General features: G+C 53.1%; 2 protein-coding genes and 1 long non-coding RNA gene across 9 annotated transcripts in view; all 3 read right to left on the reverse strand.

Annotated features, from left to right (window-relative positions):
* Positions 1–1,927, reverse strand: LOC132329662 (killer cell lectin-like receptor subfamily B member 1B allele B). Of its 2 annotated transcripts, none has more exons than XM_059850919.1 (6): positions 1,755–1,927; positions 1,268–1,378; positions 1,051–1,182; positions 781–935; positions 426–541; positions 1–284 (listed from the first exon to the last, which is right to left on the reverse strand). In XM_059850919.1, the coding sequence occupies exons 1-6, from the start codon at positions 1,837–1,839 to the stop codon at positions 167–169; spliced, it is 717 nt and encodes a 238-aa protein (XP_059706902.1). In that variant the 5' UTR covers positions 1,840–1,927; the 3' UTR covers positions 1–166. The 2 variants fall into 2 exon arrangements, with proteins under 2 accessions (XP_059706902.1, XP_059706901.1); XM_059850918.1 differs by having other exon boundaries at positions 1,268–1,381; positions 1,755–1,926.
* Positions 1,928–3,119: 1,192 nt separating this feature from the next.
* LOC132329666 (C-type lectin domain family 2 member B-like) overlaps positions 3,120–14,664 on the reverse strand; it is a 245,048-nt gene continuing 233,503 nt past the window's right edge. For 2 of the 6 annotated variants that reach the window (XM_059850946.1, XM_059850943.1), the window contains exons 5-6: positions 3,924–4,024; positions 3,120–3,832 (exon numbers count right to left, since the gene is read on the reverse strand). In XM_059850946.1, coding sequence (XP_059706929.1) covers positions 3,718–3,832; positions 3,924–4,024 — 216 coding nt within the window. In that variant the 3' untranslated portion in view covers positions 3,120–3,717. Of the gene's footprint in view, positions 3,833–3,923; positions 4,025–4,224; positions 4,407–4,508; positions 4,605–4,948; positions 5,339–6,214; positions 6,295–14,664 lie in introns of those variants that run through there. The other 4 variants (XM_059850942.1, XM_059850948.1, XM_059850941.1 and 1 more) reach the window with 4 other exon arrangements.
* LOC132329663 (uncharacterized) lies at positions 8,258–10,941 on the reverse strand. The gene is made up of 2 exons (XR_009487120.1): positions 10,881–10,941; positions 8,258–10,272 (listed from the first exon to the last, which is right to left on the reverse strand). It is a non-coding gene; the product is annotated as an uncharacterized LOC132329663 (long non-coding RNA).

The following is a 14,664-nucleotide window of genomic DNA, read 5'->3' on the forward strand; positions in this document are numbered from 1 at the left end:
TTATTTTTAGGTTTTATTCGATTTTTTTAGGTCGATTTCTCTCCTACATCTCCCGCCTCGGGGAGACTTTCACGGACTGCAGCTCTGCCCATCCCCGGGGGATTCTGGATCCGCGGGAATTGAGATTTTTCCTGTATTAACGCTGGTTTCGGGGTGCAACGGAGGCTCAGATCTGGATTGATTCTTTCTGGCAGATCCACTGCAGCCTCGTGTCACAGCCCTGAGGGCTGATCCCATTCCCCTTGAGCGTTCCACAGGATCCCTTCCCGGTCTCCAGGCGGATCCTGCGGGTGGTAGGAAGGAGCCCGTGTCATCCCGAGGGCTTCTCGGGGACAGTGGGGTGCGCTTGGGGACAGTGGGGTGCCCTGGGGACAATGGGGTGCCCTCGGGGACAGTGGGGTGCCCTCCTGACCCCCAGCGCTCACCACTCCTGGTTGAGGTCGGAGCCGTTCTCCCACGTCCAGCCCGTCCCGGCCGCAGGCACCGAGAGGCCGATCCAGAAGTGCCGGGTGGGATTCTGCAGGCTTTCATTTAGGGATTCCTGGCCCGGGAAAAGAGAAGTGATGGCGCTGTTTTGGTCACCCCAAAACTGGCTCTGTCTTCAGCCCGGATCTGAGTCCCACCCGTGTCCCACACACTCTGCCAGGGGCACCCGGCGGGGCTGAGTTCAGGATTTTGGGAAGCCTCTCACCCTTCCATGGGTGTCTCCAGCCCCTCCGGCAGCAGCAGCCCCCTGGGGGCAGCTCCATCCCACACCCCCAGCGCCATCATTCCCTTCACCAGCTCATCCTGATCCCAGGGCATCAGCAGCGCGGATCCCCGATCCCTGCAGTCCTCCCGGCTCCTGTTCCAAGGGTTCATCCCGTCGGAAATCCAGTAGCACTTGGCCCCGAGCAGCCTCCAGCCCACGGCGCACAGCCGGCACCCCTCGCTCTCTGCGGGCACACGGGCGGGTCCCGGCGGCTGAGGCAGCCCTGCAGGACCGGAGGGCATCTCCGGCCTCTCTTTATCGGGGGGAGGCCCTAAGGAGCCCCCCGGGGGCCGCGTTACCTCGAGGAGGGCACAGGACCCTCCGCATCTCCCTGAGGATGCCGTCCCAGTGCGAACTGGCAATTCCTAGCGAGGCGTCCTCGTAACCTGCGGTCTCCTTGGACTGCAACAACTGTGCCACACACCAGGACACTGCGAGAGGGGGATGCCGAGCCCGGTCAGGGAAATCGGGGGTGGGAAGGGGTGCCCGGAGCCCTCTGCCACCCCGCAGACTCACGGCAGAGCACGAGCGACAGCGCCAGGGCGGCCGTCAGGACCACGAGGAGACGGCGGGGACAGCAGGGGGTTGCTGCGAGGACCCTCTGGGATCCTTGATAGCCAGATCCTGCTGCTGGGGAAGGGGTATGGAAAAAAGATCGGGCTCGGGAGCACCCGTCGCCTCCCCGAACCCCCAGAGTCCAAGGCAGGAAGTCCTGGGGCAACGCAACTCAGTGAGACGCCCCCTGCACAGGGGAACGAGGAGTTGGGTGACCCCAAAAACCCCCTCTGCCCCATCTTTTGGGGTCACAGCTTGAGGGGATGGGACAGCAGACAACCACAGCATCAAGAAAAGCCCCGAGACCCACCTCCCTCGAGCTGTGCCTCAGTTTCCCCACCCTGGGCAGCTCTTGGCGATTCCTGGGTGCCTTCAGCTCGCACCCGGCCCCCTCCAGTTCCTCTCCTCCAAAGATCGGGGGGGCCCAGCGGACATGACCCCCCAGTACCTGCACCCTGCCGGGGTGGGCATCTCCCCGCAGAGCCCCGCTTGTCCCCTCGCTCTAAGACCACGTAGCCGTTCTCGTCCTCCATGCGACGGCAAAGCCCGGGGGACACAGGATGGGGACACGGGGGTGGTGGCACTGGGTTGGGGACACGGGGGAGGGGACAGGAAGCCAAAGCATCTCTGCCCGCTGCCGCTGGCCCGGTGTAGTGCGAGTTGGCGGCGGGGCCGGAGCTTCCTGTCCCCACCACAGCCTGACAGCGACTGGGGGGACTTACCTAGGGGAGGGGACCGAGGGGCTGGGGACAGCGGGGTTTGTCTCCAGACAAAGGAAAATCGGCATACGGGGCTGCTGCCCACGGGGGAAAGGACAAGGAGCTACTGCGAGAGAAAAAAACCCCTTGGGCCCCTAAAATGGTAAAACTAAAAGATCAAAATGTTCGTCCTGATCTCAAAGAGATCGGACTGTAGCCCCCATCCCCCTGAGCCAGCGCGGAAGTCGCTGCCGGGCTGGACTCAGTTTATCCCTGGGGATGGCAAACGTCGCCAGGCACTGAGAATGCCCCCGGCACTGCCTGTGCCGCGCCCGCCGGATCCTTCCAGTGACACGGGGCAGCGGCCACTGTTGGTGCAGGACCTTTGTGACACTTCACACTATTCTCTGTTTTATTCCCTTCACACTTGCCAGCCTTTCCCGGGCTGCTCTTTCAGCGCCACGACGGTCCCTCGGTGCGGCTCTTCCAGTGACACGGAGACCCTCTCTAGGCGCGGCTCTTCTGTCGCCCTTCATCCTGTCCTATTTCATTTCGTTCCCCCCCCGGTGCGTTCCTCACTCGGGGCCATGGGCGGCTCCCCCAGCTCCCCGGCGCCTCCCCGCTGCCCTCCGGAGGTCGGACACTGCAGCCAGCCCAAGCCCCGTCTTCCCAACTTGGGGATTCGCCCCACCGGAGATTTTCACACTCCTTCCCAGCACTAAAAGGAGCTTCCCACCCACTCTAAGGCGTGTACAGCAGCCCCAGGGGTGACCAGTGAGGAGGGGAAAGTGCCCCCAGTCCCTCCCTAGGGCACCCAAAAAAGGGGGGTATTAACTTTTGTTTTTCAAATTATTATTGATCATAGAAATCCTGATATAGTGCAATTTGTAATTACTGTTTTTGATATAGTATGACCTGTCAGTTTATGAATGCACCGTACAGCCTTTATAAATAGAGGTGTAATAGACACTATCTTAGACCATAGCATAATAGAGACTGAAATGTTGAAATTATTGTTTCAAGTAACTAACTCAGAAAATGGTGTAAAATAATTGATTTCCCATATTTGGGGAAAGTCTTGTCTAGAAGACAAGATCAATGGAAACATAAACAAGAGAACTGAAAAAAAAAATTTATTAACCCTTGTTATCAGGAAAAGAAAATACAAGAAGACAGAACCACAAGGAAAAATAAAATATATTAGTTTAATTGAGAAGATGGCATGAAGATAAGTCAAAGGTTAAAACAAAAAAAAAAAAAGAACATATTAAAGGAATGTTTGAATATGTATAAACTCTTTGAATGTTTGCATACATGTTTGAATATGTATAAACTCCAACAGTATGCATGTAGCCCTATAATGAAACAGTATTATGAAGAACATAGTTTAGCTAATAATACACAAATAGCCAAGCACCACAGTGCAGGATTTTATCCCTTCATAAACTATACATTTTAAATAATGAGCTGTGTTTCTCAAATATAAGGAATACAACGCCCTCACTCCAGACAGCATCGATGGCAGGATGGATTGCAGAGACTTTTCCTTTGCAGCCCCAGCCCAGCGCTGGCACTGGGGATGAAGAGGCACTGAGGTGACCCTGAGAGGAAGTGCAAGGCACAGGGTACTGCTGAGGAAGGGCAGCCCAGTGCTGGGCTCAGAGGTGAAGCTGGCACTGCCCAGCGTGGAGAAGGTCCTTTCTACAGCCCCTGTTACAGGGGAGCTTCAGCCTTGCTGCAGAGATACGGCCGCTCATTGGAGCAGAACTCACTCCTGAATTTATCATCAGCCAGGTACACACAGTCGGAATTGCCGAGGACAGGAACCCTGCAGGGAGGAGCAGAGCCAGCGCCGGTTGCCAGGGGGAACACCTTGTGCACCTGTCCCCCCTGGCCCTGCCCGGCTCCCCGGCACTCACCGGGAGCTGTAGCTGCTGCCGTCCTCCCACAGCAGGCGCTCGCCCCGTCTACGCAGCCCGAGCCAGAAATCGACGTTCCCGCGGAGGCGGAAGAGCAAATCCTGCCCAGGAGAGAGGAGTGGGAGCTGCCCCGGCCCCTCGGGGGGACACGTGCCCGGGGCTGCCCCCGCCCGCCGGGGCTCCTTCCCTGCAAGGCCCCGGCCCGGGGCTGCAGCCCCGGCCCTACCAGCACCGAGCCCGGCCCAGGAGCACCCCCAGGCTCCCCTCAGCCACCCCGCACCGCCCGCAGCCCCTCACTCACCATGGCCTCATCATCCTCGGCAATGGCCAGGGAGGCATTGAGCTGGGAGCACCGTTCCTGAGCCTGCTCCCAGGTGCCGTAATCCCTTGAGAAGTAGTAGCAGACCCCCTTGTACCCAACCCAGCCATGGGGACAGCCCATAAGCAACAGCGGGGTCGCAGGTGTAAATGGAACCTGTGGTGCTGCAGGGGGAAGAGGAGAAGGTCTGAGGATTCCCCTCTGCAGGGAGCAGGGAGCCCGCTCTGCCCCGAGGGGCTGGGCCCAGGCTGCTGCCCCTCCCTTACCTGACTGCACAGCCAAGGCCACCCCCAAAGCCAGCACCAGCACCAGGAGCAGAATCAGCACCATTGTGCCCACGGGATGGGACCTGAACCATTCACCTGGAGCAGGAAAGAGCTGCTGGCTGCCAGAAGCAGAGCCGGCACTGCAATCTGCTCAGCCCATGGCCAGGGAGCAGAGCAGGGAGCCCTGAGCCAGTGTGGCCCTCACTCAGCTGGCAGCCAGAGAGCCAAGAGCCTGAACACAGCTGTGGGGACAGGCTGCAGCAGGAGAACTGCACAGCCTTGGGGGCAGCTGGGGCTCTTGCTTCCAGCCACCGATGGGACCCAGCAGAACACGAGGCTTCTTCCACACATCGGGAAACAGCCACACACCTGCCAACCCTGTCCTTGGGAGGTGACACTGTCCCCACCCTAAGAGGCCACAGGGGTGGCCCTGCACTCACCCACCAATCTTGTGAGCTTCCCTTTGTGTTCATTGTTGGTTCCTGATGTGCCCTGGGGACCCAGGGACTCCCTCACACTCCCATCCCTGGTGCAGAATCCATCCTCCACATCTTCACTCACTGCACGCTCATGAGTGGCATACCCCTGCTGATTCCATGTGGCTGCTTGTGCCCCAGGCAAGTGTGGAACCCCGACTGCTGGTCCCTCCTGGAGATGCTGAGGGTCATTCGCAACTCCGCGAATGGAGCATAATTCACTCTCCTCCTGCTCACAGCCGGAATTTCTCTGCCTGGAATAAACAGCTCTTTGCTCCCGAGACATCAGGAGTGCTGGCAGATCCTTTCAGAGCTCGGCCCCAGGAACAGCTTTACACCAGCGGTCATGGCACCCTGGAAGGGACACGATGAGAGGTCACTGCTAGTACGGGCCCTGCGGGACCCCGAGGCTCAGGAGGGCGCTGCCAGCTCTGGCTGCGCTCTCCCCGCTGCCCAGAGGTGCGGCAGCAGCTGCGGAGACAAGCGCAGCCTCCGGCAGCTCTCCGGTGCCGGCAGCCGCAGCCCCTGGGGCTCCGCAGCCGCTGCAGCCCAGCTCCGTGCCGGGACGGGCGCTGAGAGCGCCTGCGAGCTGCCGGCTGCTGCTGGCCCGGGGCAGCTGCGGCTCGGAGTCCGCCTGCCGAGGGACAAGAAGCAGCGGCCCCGGGCTGCTCACCACTGTGCCCCGCATTCCCTGCCCCGGAGCCTTGGAGCCCGGGCACACCGAGCGCCGGCACGGCCGCTGGGGCTCCCTCCCTGCCTGTGAGCACGGAGCGGCTCCTGGCACAGAGGGCAGCGCCGAGAAGCCTCGGTCCCGCAGCAGGCAGGATGCGGCGCTTTCTGCCCGCACTCGGCGCCTGCAGCGCTTCGGGCTCTGAGGCACCTTCAAGTTCATCCCGTGCCAGCCCAGACACGGGTGGCACGGACACCTCCCGCCCGAGCAGCGGCCCCCAGCCCGGTGCCGCACGGCCGGGAACTGTCCCGGGCACGGAGCCGCCGCCTCTGTCCTATCGAGAGCAGCCGGGATGAGCCATTGCTGCCGCGGCACCGGCTCCTCCCCGGCGATCCGGGCACGGAGGGGACCGCGGGCAGCCGCTCCCTCGGCCATCTCAGCGCCGGGCGTCACGGGGGAAGCCGGCACAAGGAACTCGCCAGAACCCCCGCGCCCCTCAGTGCGGCCCGCTCTGCCCGCAGCGAGCCCCGAGCTGGGGCAGCACCGAGCGCGGGTCGCACCAGGGCTGCAGCCGCCTCCGAGCTCCGCAGCCGGCTCGCCGGGTTTCGGGTGCCGCCGCCACTCCGGTCCCGGCCAGACACGCCGAACGCACCGCCGGTGCTGCCGTTTTGTTCCCCGGCCCAGCCCGGCCCCTCTACCCGGCGCTCCCCGCTGCCTTCTCCGGGATCGGTTCCTGCACCAGTCTGCCGCCTTGCGGCGCTGCCGGCCGGAATTGGGGGCTCAGAACCCGAGTCCCTTTGGCTCGGCTGAGCGCAGTGGGAAACCTGGGGCTGCCCCGCCTTACCCCGAGCCCCGGGCGGGGTCGCAGCTCGGCTTTCCCCGCCCAGCCCCTCGCTGCCGCCGGGGCTGCCGCCGGGGCTTTCCCCACGCCCGGGGCTCGGCTGTGCCCAGTACGGCCCGGCGGCCCCCGTTGGCCCCCGGCGAACTCACTCCCCCTCGTGGCTCCCCAAGCCTGCGGCGGGGCGAAGCCCCCGGCATCTGCCGGAAGGTCTCGGACTGCCCCTGATTGCTGAAGCCTCACGCACCGTGTGTTAGAATGCCTTAAAGAAGTGTTGAAATGCTTTTTAAAGATAATCTTGTGTTTTTCGAAAACTGATTTCTCTGAGAATTGTTACTGGAGAGATTCAAAGCGGTAAATTCAGTGCCTCATTGTAATTATTGTTATGAGTAAAAAAAGTTACCCATTTTTTTGAAGGTTGCAGAGCTCACAGGTTGGGCCAGTTGCTGCCAGGGGGAGAGTTCTAACTGTTCATTGTTGATAGTTTAATGTTGTAATCACCTGTTAATAGTCGGTCGTTAACTCCCAATTGTTGAGAATTCCCCTTTTTTGTCGAGTACCACCCTGCTGCTGCCTAGAGGATGGCACCCCCGCCCCTCACCGCGGGACGGTGAAAGAGAGAGAACGACAGGACTAACATGCAAATGAGGAAATATTTCACCAAACTTAACAAAAACCCCTAAAATAGCGAGCCAACACAAAATTAAGAGACCAAAGTAATCTCCAGACATGAGGAACAGAATCCAGTGTCCGCTGACACCCTTTTATCTCTCACCCTCACCTGAAAAGACGTTGCCAGAAAGAGGACCCTGAATGTCAAACCGAAAAAGTGGGAATCTCCTGGTGCTCTCGTAAGGACATAAGCCCCAGCTCTGCCGGCAGACCAGCTGACAAATCTGCACTTTTCCTCCTCCTTCGTGCCACTCCGGGAAGCAGCGGCGGCTAGAGTGCGACCCGTCAATTCTTCCCACCCGAGCTGATCACTTTTAATGAAGGCATTAAAAAGGAGAAAGATCTCCTGCCCTATTTATTTCAGTTATGTGCAGCAGAACACAATCTAATTTCTTTAACAGAAATGCTGATAACATTTACCATATGGTGTTACATTAAATACAATCTCAAGAAGCTCCCGGTTTGTTGGACACTTTGCCAAATTCTGCATTGTTGTTTCTTTAGGTACAACTGCACTTTAAAAGGTCTGAGTAAAGTTATGGTTGTGTAAAATTTGTGGCTGCCGTGAGTTTTTCTCAATGTTAAAATAAATTGGATCAATGTATTTGTCACACTTTTCTAATCCCTCCAGTAGATCCATCATGCCATTATTTCACCCACGGTTTGTTCACATTTTGGTGCCTTTTGGTATTATTAGCAGCAGAATAAGTTACATTTTGTAGTACCTAGAATTTTAAGGATATTGATTGTTAGTTTGGATCTGTTTTATTTTAATATGAATTTAGTGTTGGCAAATATTAAGCAAAGTTTGATCTGAGTAATGTTAAACTATGTTTTATTACTCTATTGAGTTAATTTTGTTAAGTCATTTATGTCAACGTGGATTTCTGTCAGGTTTGAGCATTGCTGAGTTTGAACCAAGTCAAGTTTCAGTCTCCTTCACTTTAAGCCATTCCATGTTCTATTCCAGTTTTATTAAGATCAGTTTTTATTCAGTATTAAAAATGTTAACTTTAAGTTCTCTTAAGTGTACCCCTAATGCCACTGAGGTGACACTGAATTCCACTGCAACTAATTTTAAGTCCTAAGTTAATTTTGTTTAAATATGTTTGATTACATTGCAAGATGTGGTTATTTTCTTCTATACACAAGACCAATCCAAGTGAAACAGCTGTGATGAAACACTGATAAACACCTGCTTTTGGATAGAAGCAGATACAGTTTGTTGGGCCCTTGATCCTCTCACAGATTGCACAGGTGTCAGGGCTGCACTGCCTGACAGGATCATTCATTGTCATCTCTTCTGGTTTATCTTCCATAGGTAACACAGCAGAGTGGGGGTTGTTCTGCATTATGGCTGTTATCCATTGTCAGCTGTTCAGTGTTTCACTGGTATGGATCCAGGAATGCTGGAAGAATATTGTCTCCAATTCCTGAGACAGTCCCTGCTGATACATTGGTTCCATCATGTGAATTCACTCAGTTTTATAACAGGCATTATCCATAAGGTATCATTACCTTATTGATAACTGGCTCTCCATGAACTTTGACAGATCTTTGTGTCACTATCTACAGACACGTGTCCCTTTGGGATCTCTCTGCTTTGTTCCACAGCTGCAGGTGCATCTCTCTGACCAGGCTGTCTGCAGCTGTTCCCTGCACTGCCTGCTCAGCCTTTGGTCCCTTCTCTTGTTCCAGCAGGGTTGCTGTGCCTTGACCCAGGGCTGTCTCATGATTTTCCTGTGTTTTCAGAGCTCCAGGATGAGATCTCTGGGCTCTGTCAAAAGCCTCATCTGAGCTGAGGTCCTGTGGTCTTTCCTGACCCTTTTGTGACACATCCTCATGGGACAGGGCTGTGCCCTGCTGAGGGCAAGGCAGCTTCTGCTCTGTGGGCATCAGACACAGCCCCAGGTATTCTCACAGGAGCACTCCAGCAGTTTGCTGTGTTTGGGCCATCTCAGAGCTGCTGTTATTGAGAGATTTGTTTTTAAGGTATGTGAGGGAGACCCTCCCAATGAGGGTCTGGGCTCTGGCCAGGCCCTGGCTCTACCTGGCTGGAAAACTGCCAACAAACCCAGATGTTTTCTGCCTCAGAACTCTATTCAAGTCTCTTGGACTTGGCAATTTGACCCTCTAATGATAGGACAGCTGGATCAGTTTTTAGAGTGAGCTTGGATACCTTTCCTGGGAATGGCTCTCCAGGTCCTCACTGAAATGAGGTTTGGCAGCTGCTGCAGCCTCTGGGTGATGGTGCAGTGTTTAACACACTGATAATCATCCAATTTCACATGTGTGATTAATTACATGAATTATCTGACTTTTTCTTGATTACTGTAGTTTCTTGTATCACTGTATATATTGTTTTGTTTTGATGTTCCCTTCATGTTCACAGCAAGAGACATGCATGTTATTTTTAAAACAAAAGGAAAGGGAAATTGGCTCCTAAAGAATGTCTGAACAATGTAATATTTATACTAAAAGTATTTCTAAATGCTTTTCTGTACGTGTCACAGTGAGAGTGGCTGTGACAAACCTCTCTGGTTCCCTGACTTCAGGCGAGGGTAGTGAAAATGAAAAGGAGCGGGTTCGATGGAGCTGCCTCAAAGAACTTTAATAAAGGGTGAGAAACAGCAAACGTGGAGAAGCCGTGCACAATACGAGGGGCAGGATCCAGAGACCCCAGACAACGGGGAAGCAACAATAGATACACTCAGGGGTTGAACATTCTAGAACTGTAACCATATGGGGAAAACAAGTAAGCAATAGGGGAGCAGAACTCGGGCAACTTAACCTAAAAACATCCAAGGCTGATGGGGGAACTCTCAGGCTGGCCCTGAATGAAACAAATGATTCCCAGGGCTTGAAACCAATGCCTGGCTCTTTTGGGGTAAAATCCAGCTGAGCCTGAGTCACAGCTGGGCCAGTCCCACACATGAGGATCTCCAGCTGAGTGGGCAATGGCAAGGCCTGGTTGATTGATGGACTGAGGGAGGAGGTGTGCATGTGTTGTATCATCAGCAGGTTTAAAGCGGTCACCTGCTCACCTGGTCAGACATCCATGGCCTCTGAGAAAGCGAGGCCCAGGGAGAAGAGAGGTGACCTTGTCACCTGTGGCATTGTGTGCTTTTAGAATCAGTTATTCCTTTTGTAATTCAATAATGGTTCGGTCCTCGGTTCCCCTCATGTACTTCCCTCACAATGGTTTCTCCCTATTGGAGCTGCCCCCCCTCCCCTGCCTGTCATGGTGACCACCCCTCTTATCTCAAGCATTCTCTGTGTCAGTCATTCCTTAATTTGATGTATGATTTGCCCCTGTGGTTTTTCCCCTCCCCTGTGTGATCCTCAGCGGCTCAGCTGTAACCCACGCTCCTCCCTGGGTCCTTGCTATTGCTAAGCTTTGTGTCTCCTCCCATCACACCCACTCCCTTTATCAGCGCCCCCCTCCCGACCCCCTTTGTCGCCTGTCCCTGAACCCACCAGGAAAGAACATTGAAAGATCCTTGGTACTTATACAGGTGTCCCTCCTCCTTCCTTTGCTTTGGTACCTCGTAGCTGAAGTTCCCATCTGCGCCACCCCCGCCGCAGACGGTAACCACTACCAGGGTTCCAGAGGGAATCCGGGAGTGGCACTTCGTGTGGCCATCTTTGGCCGGGCCGGGGGCACCCAGCCGGGCACCCACACAGCTCTGTGGCCGCGGGAGAGAGGCTACAGTCACCACCCAGCCTTGGCGGCCAGGACAGGGACAGAGGCAGGACTGCCAGACTGGAGACTTGGAGAGGAAACTCGGAGAGGAAATTGGCAACAGAGGCCTTCTGTCCTACAATATTTCCCACCCTGATATTGTGTTCTACCAATCCTCTTCAGCTATTTCCTGTTCAATGCTTCCAGAAAAACCTTCAGTGATGTCAAGGTCAACATTCCCAGATGCTGGACTTCCTCCTGCCTCAGCAGCATGACCCCTGAGTTCCAGCCATAGGGACTTTAGAGCTATGGTCATTTATTTCCATTCTCTAAGAGACACTGGACATTATCTTTGTGCTCTCCCATGCTGCAAGGCCCTTTGTCAGTGATATGATTGTACCTGAGAATACAAAATATGAGCAATTTGTTGATTGTAACCTGTCTTTCATGTGTCTTATCCTGTACCTGATAGTTAACCAGTAATAACCTTAAGAATATAGTAATCTTACAGGAGCAAACTGTTTTATGTCAGAATACATAAGCTTCTTTAAAAAAAAAAAAAAGAAGAAAATAAAGCAGAATTGTTGCATATAGGTAGAAATCCTATTCAACAAATGCCTTACAATATCATGGTTAAGGCCTGCTGATTGGACTGGGTGCAGCTCACAGTTTCTTAATTCCCAGGAGAGAGAATCAGAGGAATGAGAATCAGTCTGCAGAACAATTCATTGTTGTAAAGAAAAACAGGTTCACACTCGCAAAAACAAGAAATCCGTCCCATGCAAATCAGTGAAGAATATATGCAAACTAACCAAAAATAGAGAGGTTTAGTGGAAATGCAAAATGCCATTTACTGGCCAGTGAACTGCCAGAGTATTGTAAGCCAGTTAGATCTAACATGGTGCCAGCTGATAATCCTATAAAATATGAGCTGTGCAATAAAGATGAGCCTTTTCTGGATGAAGAAACGGAGTCCCAGCTGTTTGTACTGTGACAAATCTAGAGGGACTTTTACTCAATTTAGCCTCCTAAAATGAGGGGAAATGCAGTTTCCCTCTTCAATTTCCCTCAGCAAAGACTATTCTGGGGGCTTTTCCACATCTTTGCCTGTGAAAGTCTGTCATGGTTTGAGCCTGGCGCAATGCCAGGTATCTACTGTAAAATGTGATCAGAAACAGAGTAGAGCAGGCTCCAGCTTAACAATGAAAGGGAGAAAACTTTATTAACCTAGGACTATAAGAAAAACACACAGAACACAGGATGAAAACCTTCCAAATTCTCCCCTCCTCCTCCCACCAGATTTCCAACACATCACAGTAAAACAAAACCTTGGATTTTTAATTCAGTTGCCACCCCTCAGATCACTCACTCTCAGTCTATCACCACCTCTCAGACAATCAACTCTCAGTTCGTCAAGAAGAAAGGAGTCTCTCTTGCACTATGGGCTTCCCCAGGAAACACAGTTGAAACTTCTTGTGTTTCCATGTCATGCGTGGCACCGCCTGGAGAACATTTGCCATTGTGACATCTTCCTTCCATGTCCAGTGCTGTCACCACTGCACATGGACCAGAGCTGCTTCTAGACTTTTCTTTTTAAGGGTGCTTTGTCTAGTTCCAAAAGAGCACAGTCTCTCACCTTTGGGACACCCTTCCTCCCCCAAATTTCACCCCCTGGGGCTGAGGGGTCTCGAGAACAGACATCTTCTTCTTCTTCTTCTCTGAAGAATGGAGAGCACCACCCTCCTCACCCGTCATCTCTGTTCGCGCACTCCTTCACATCACTGCACTCTCTTGGCTCCAAGCCATTGCCTCCCCCTAGATGCAGTCTCTGTGTCACAGGAACACGAGTAGTTCTGCCCGTGGCTATACAAGAAAAGTCCAGCCAAAGGCCACTCCATCATCTTCTCCCACCTAGGTTTCTTCTCAGCTTCTCTCAAATCTCTTTCACTTGCACTAACTTGCACTACACTTGCCCATCCCCTGTTATCTTGCTATTCCATTAACTCCAAGAAGACCAGCATTTGCAAAGTTTCTATCATCTACAAGAAGAGTTAAAAGTCCCAGGCTCTGCCTGTCCATGAACTCCCACGGGCACCCCCCCCTTCTCCTTCACACCGGCCACCCTATCACAGGCACAGGTTCTCTCCCTCTCTCTCCTTCCGGGGAGGGATGGCTCCCGAAGCCTCGCTGTGCTCCTCCCCTCTTCCTTCTCTCAGGGGCCTCCTCCCTTCTGTCCCAGGCCTGGCCTACCTCCTCCGGCCACATGGCCTGCCCTCCCCCACCCAGCTTGGAGCTAGGCAGGGGAGGTCTGCTGTCTTCACAAACCAGAACCCAAAGGAGTTTCCTGCGGGAGTTTACAGCTTTTAACCCCCTGTGTTCTCAGAAACGTATCCATACCCACAGTGGACAAACCAGGTGCCAATATAAAAATCTGAACACCTATTGGTTTGACCACAGCATCCTAAAAACTCACTTCCTCTCAAACCACGACAAGGTCCTTCAAATGCAGGGTCCCCCTCGATGGAACTCTTACAGTGGCACATCAAGAAGTTCCTTTCAAGGGAAGCCCTTTCAGACCAGGGGCAGCCGTGTTTGCTCTCGGGTTGAACATGAAGATGATGAAAATGGGGCTCTTTTCCTCAATTCAAACAGCACCATAAAGGTTTTCTCCTTCCATTTAAACATGAAAATCATGGAAAACTGTGATTGCCCACCGAGTGAGTCACCCAAAATGATGAAAAAGTTGTGTTCTCCTTCAACTGAGACCCTTCCAATCACAGGTGAATGGGGATCCTGCCCCATACAAACACAATTACAGAAAGACTTTCCCCCCTCCATTTCAATCCCTTTTCTCCTCAGAAAACCCCATTTTGGGGGGCACTTCCCCCTCCTCACTGGTCATCCCTGGGGCTGCTGCACCTTGCTGAGTGCTGAGGAGTTCCCTCCCAGTTCCCTGCCAGTATCCCTCTTGCTGGCAAGCCCCGGGAGGGATGGGGAGAGCACTGGGCAGGAGCTGGGAGCATTATTCCTTCCCAGAGCTCCTGATATCCCTCCCAGTGCTCCTTCTTGGTCACTCCCGCTGCTCCCACTCTCCCTCCCAGTTCCCTCCTGGCATTCCCTGTGCTCCCAGATCCCTCCCAGTTTTCGCAGTGTGAAAAATGTATATTTTATGATTGGCTTTTTGCAAATACTAAAATGTGTATTATATGTGTTACGTTAGAAAGTTGTGCTGTATTAATTGTCTTAAGTAGTGTGTTAAATATAGTTTAGGTTATAACAAAATATTAAAATAGAAACTATGCATGTGAGATATTTTTAAAGAAAGGAATGAGGTACTCGCACTGAGATAGCAGCCACAGGACACCAAAATCCTTAAGAGAAAGAGAATTTATTGCTCCCTTATCAGAAGAAATGAACTTCTTCCTACCTCCTCAGGCCTGAAGACGCCATTAAGATTAATAGGAAGGAGCTGACACTGCCCAGAGAGAATCCTGTGTTTGAATGGAATTGATGCATCATGGATGAGGTGTATGAATATGCAACAGGCTGTTGCTTTTAAGGGTTAATCTTCTGTTAACGTGGGGCCTTTTTCGGGCTTATTTTGCTCAGAAAAAGGTACCCAAACTGTCTGTAACTCTTTGTTTTTACTGTCTCGTATTGTCCTAATCCAAATTGTCCAAATTTTTATTACTCTAATTATATTGACATTTTTATAACCATTTTATTACTGATAAATGTTTAAAATTTTGAAAAACAAATGATTGGTGTTTTTCACACCAGGATCTCTCCCAGTTCCCTCCCAGTGTTTCACGATCTCT

The sequence above is a fragment of the Haemorhous mexicanus genome, chromosome 7, assembly GCF_027477595.1.
Source record: "Haemorhous mexicanus isolate bHaeMex1 chromosome 7, bHaeMex1.pri, whole genome shotgun sequence".
Lineage (NCBI taxonomy): Eukaryota > Metazoa > Chordata > Aves > Passeriformes > Fringillidae > Haemorhous > Haemorhous mexicanus.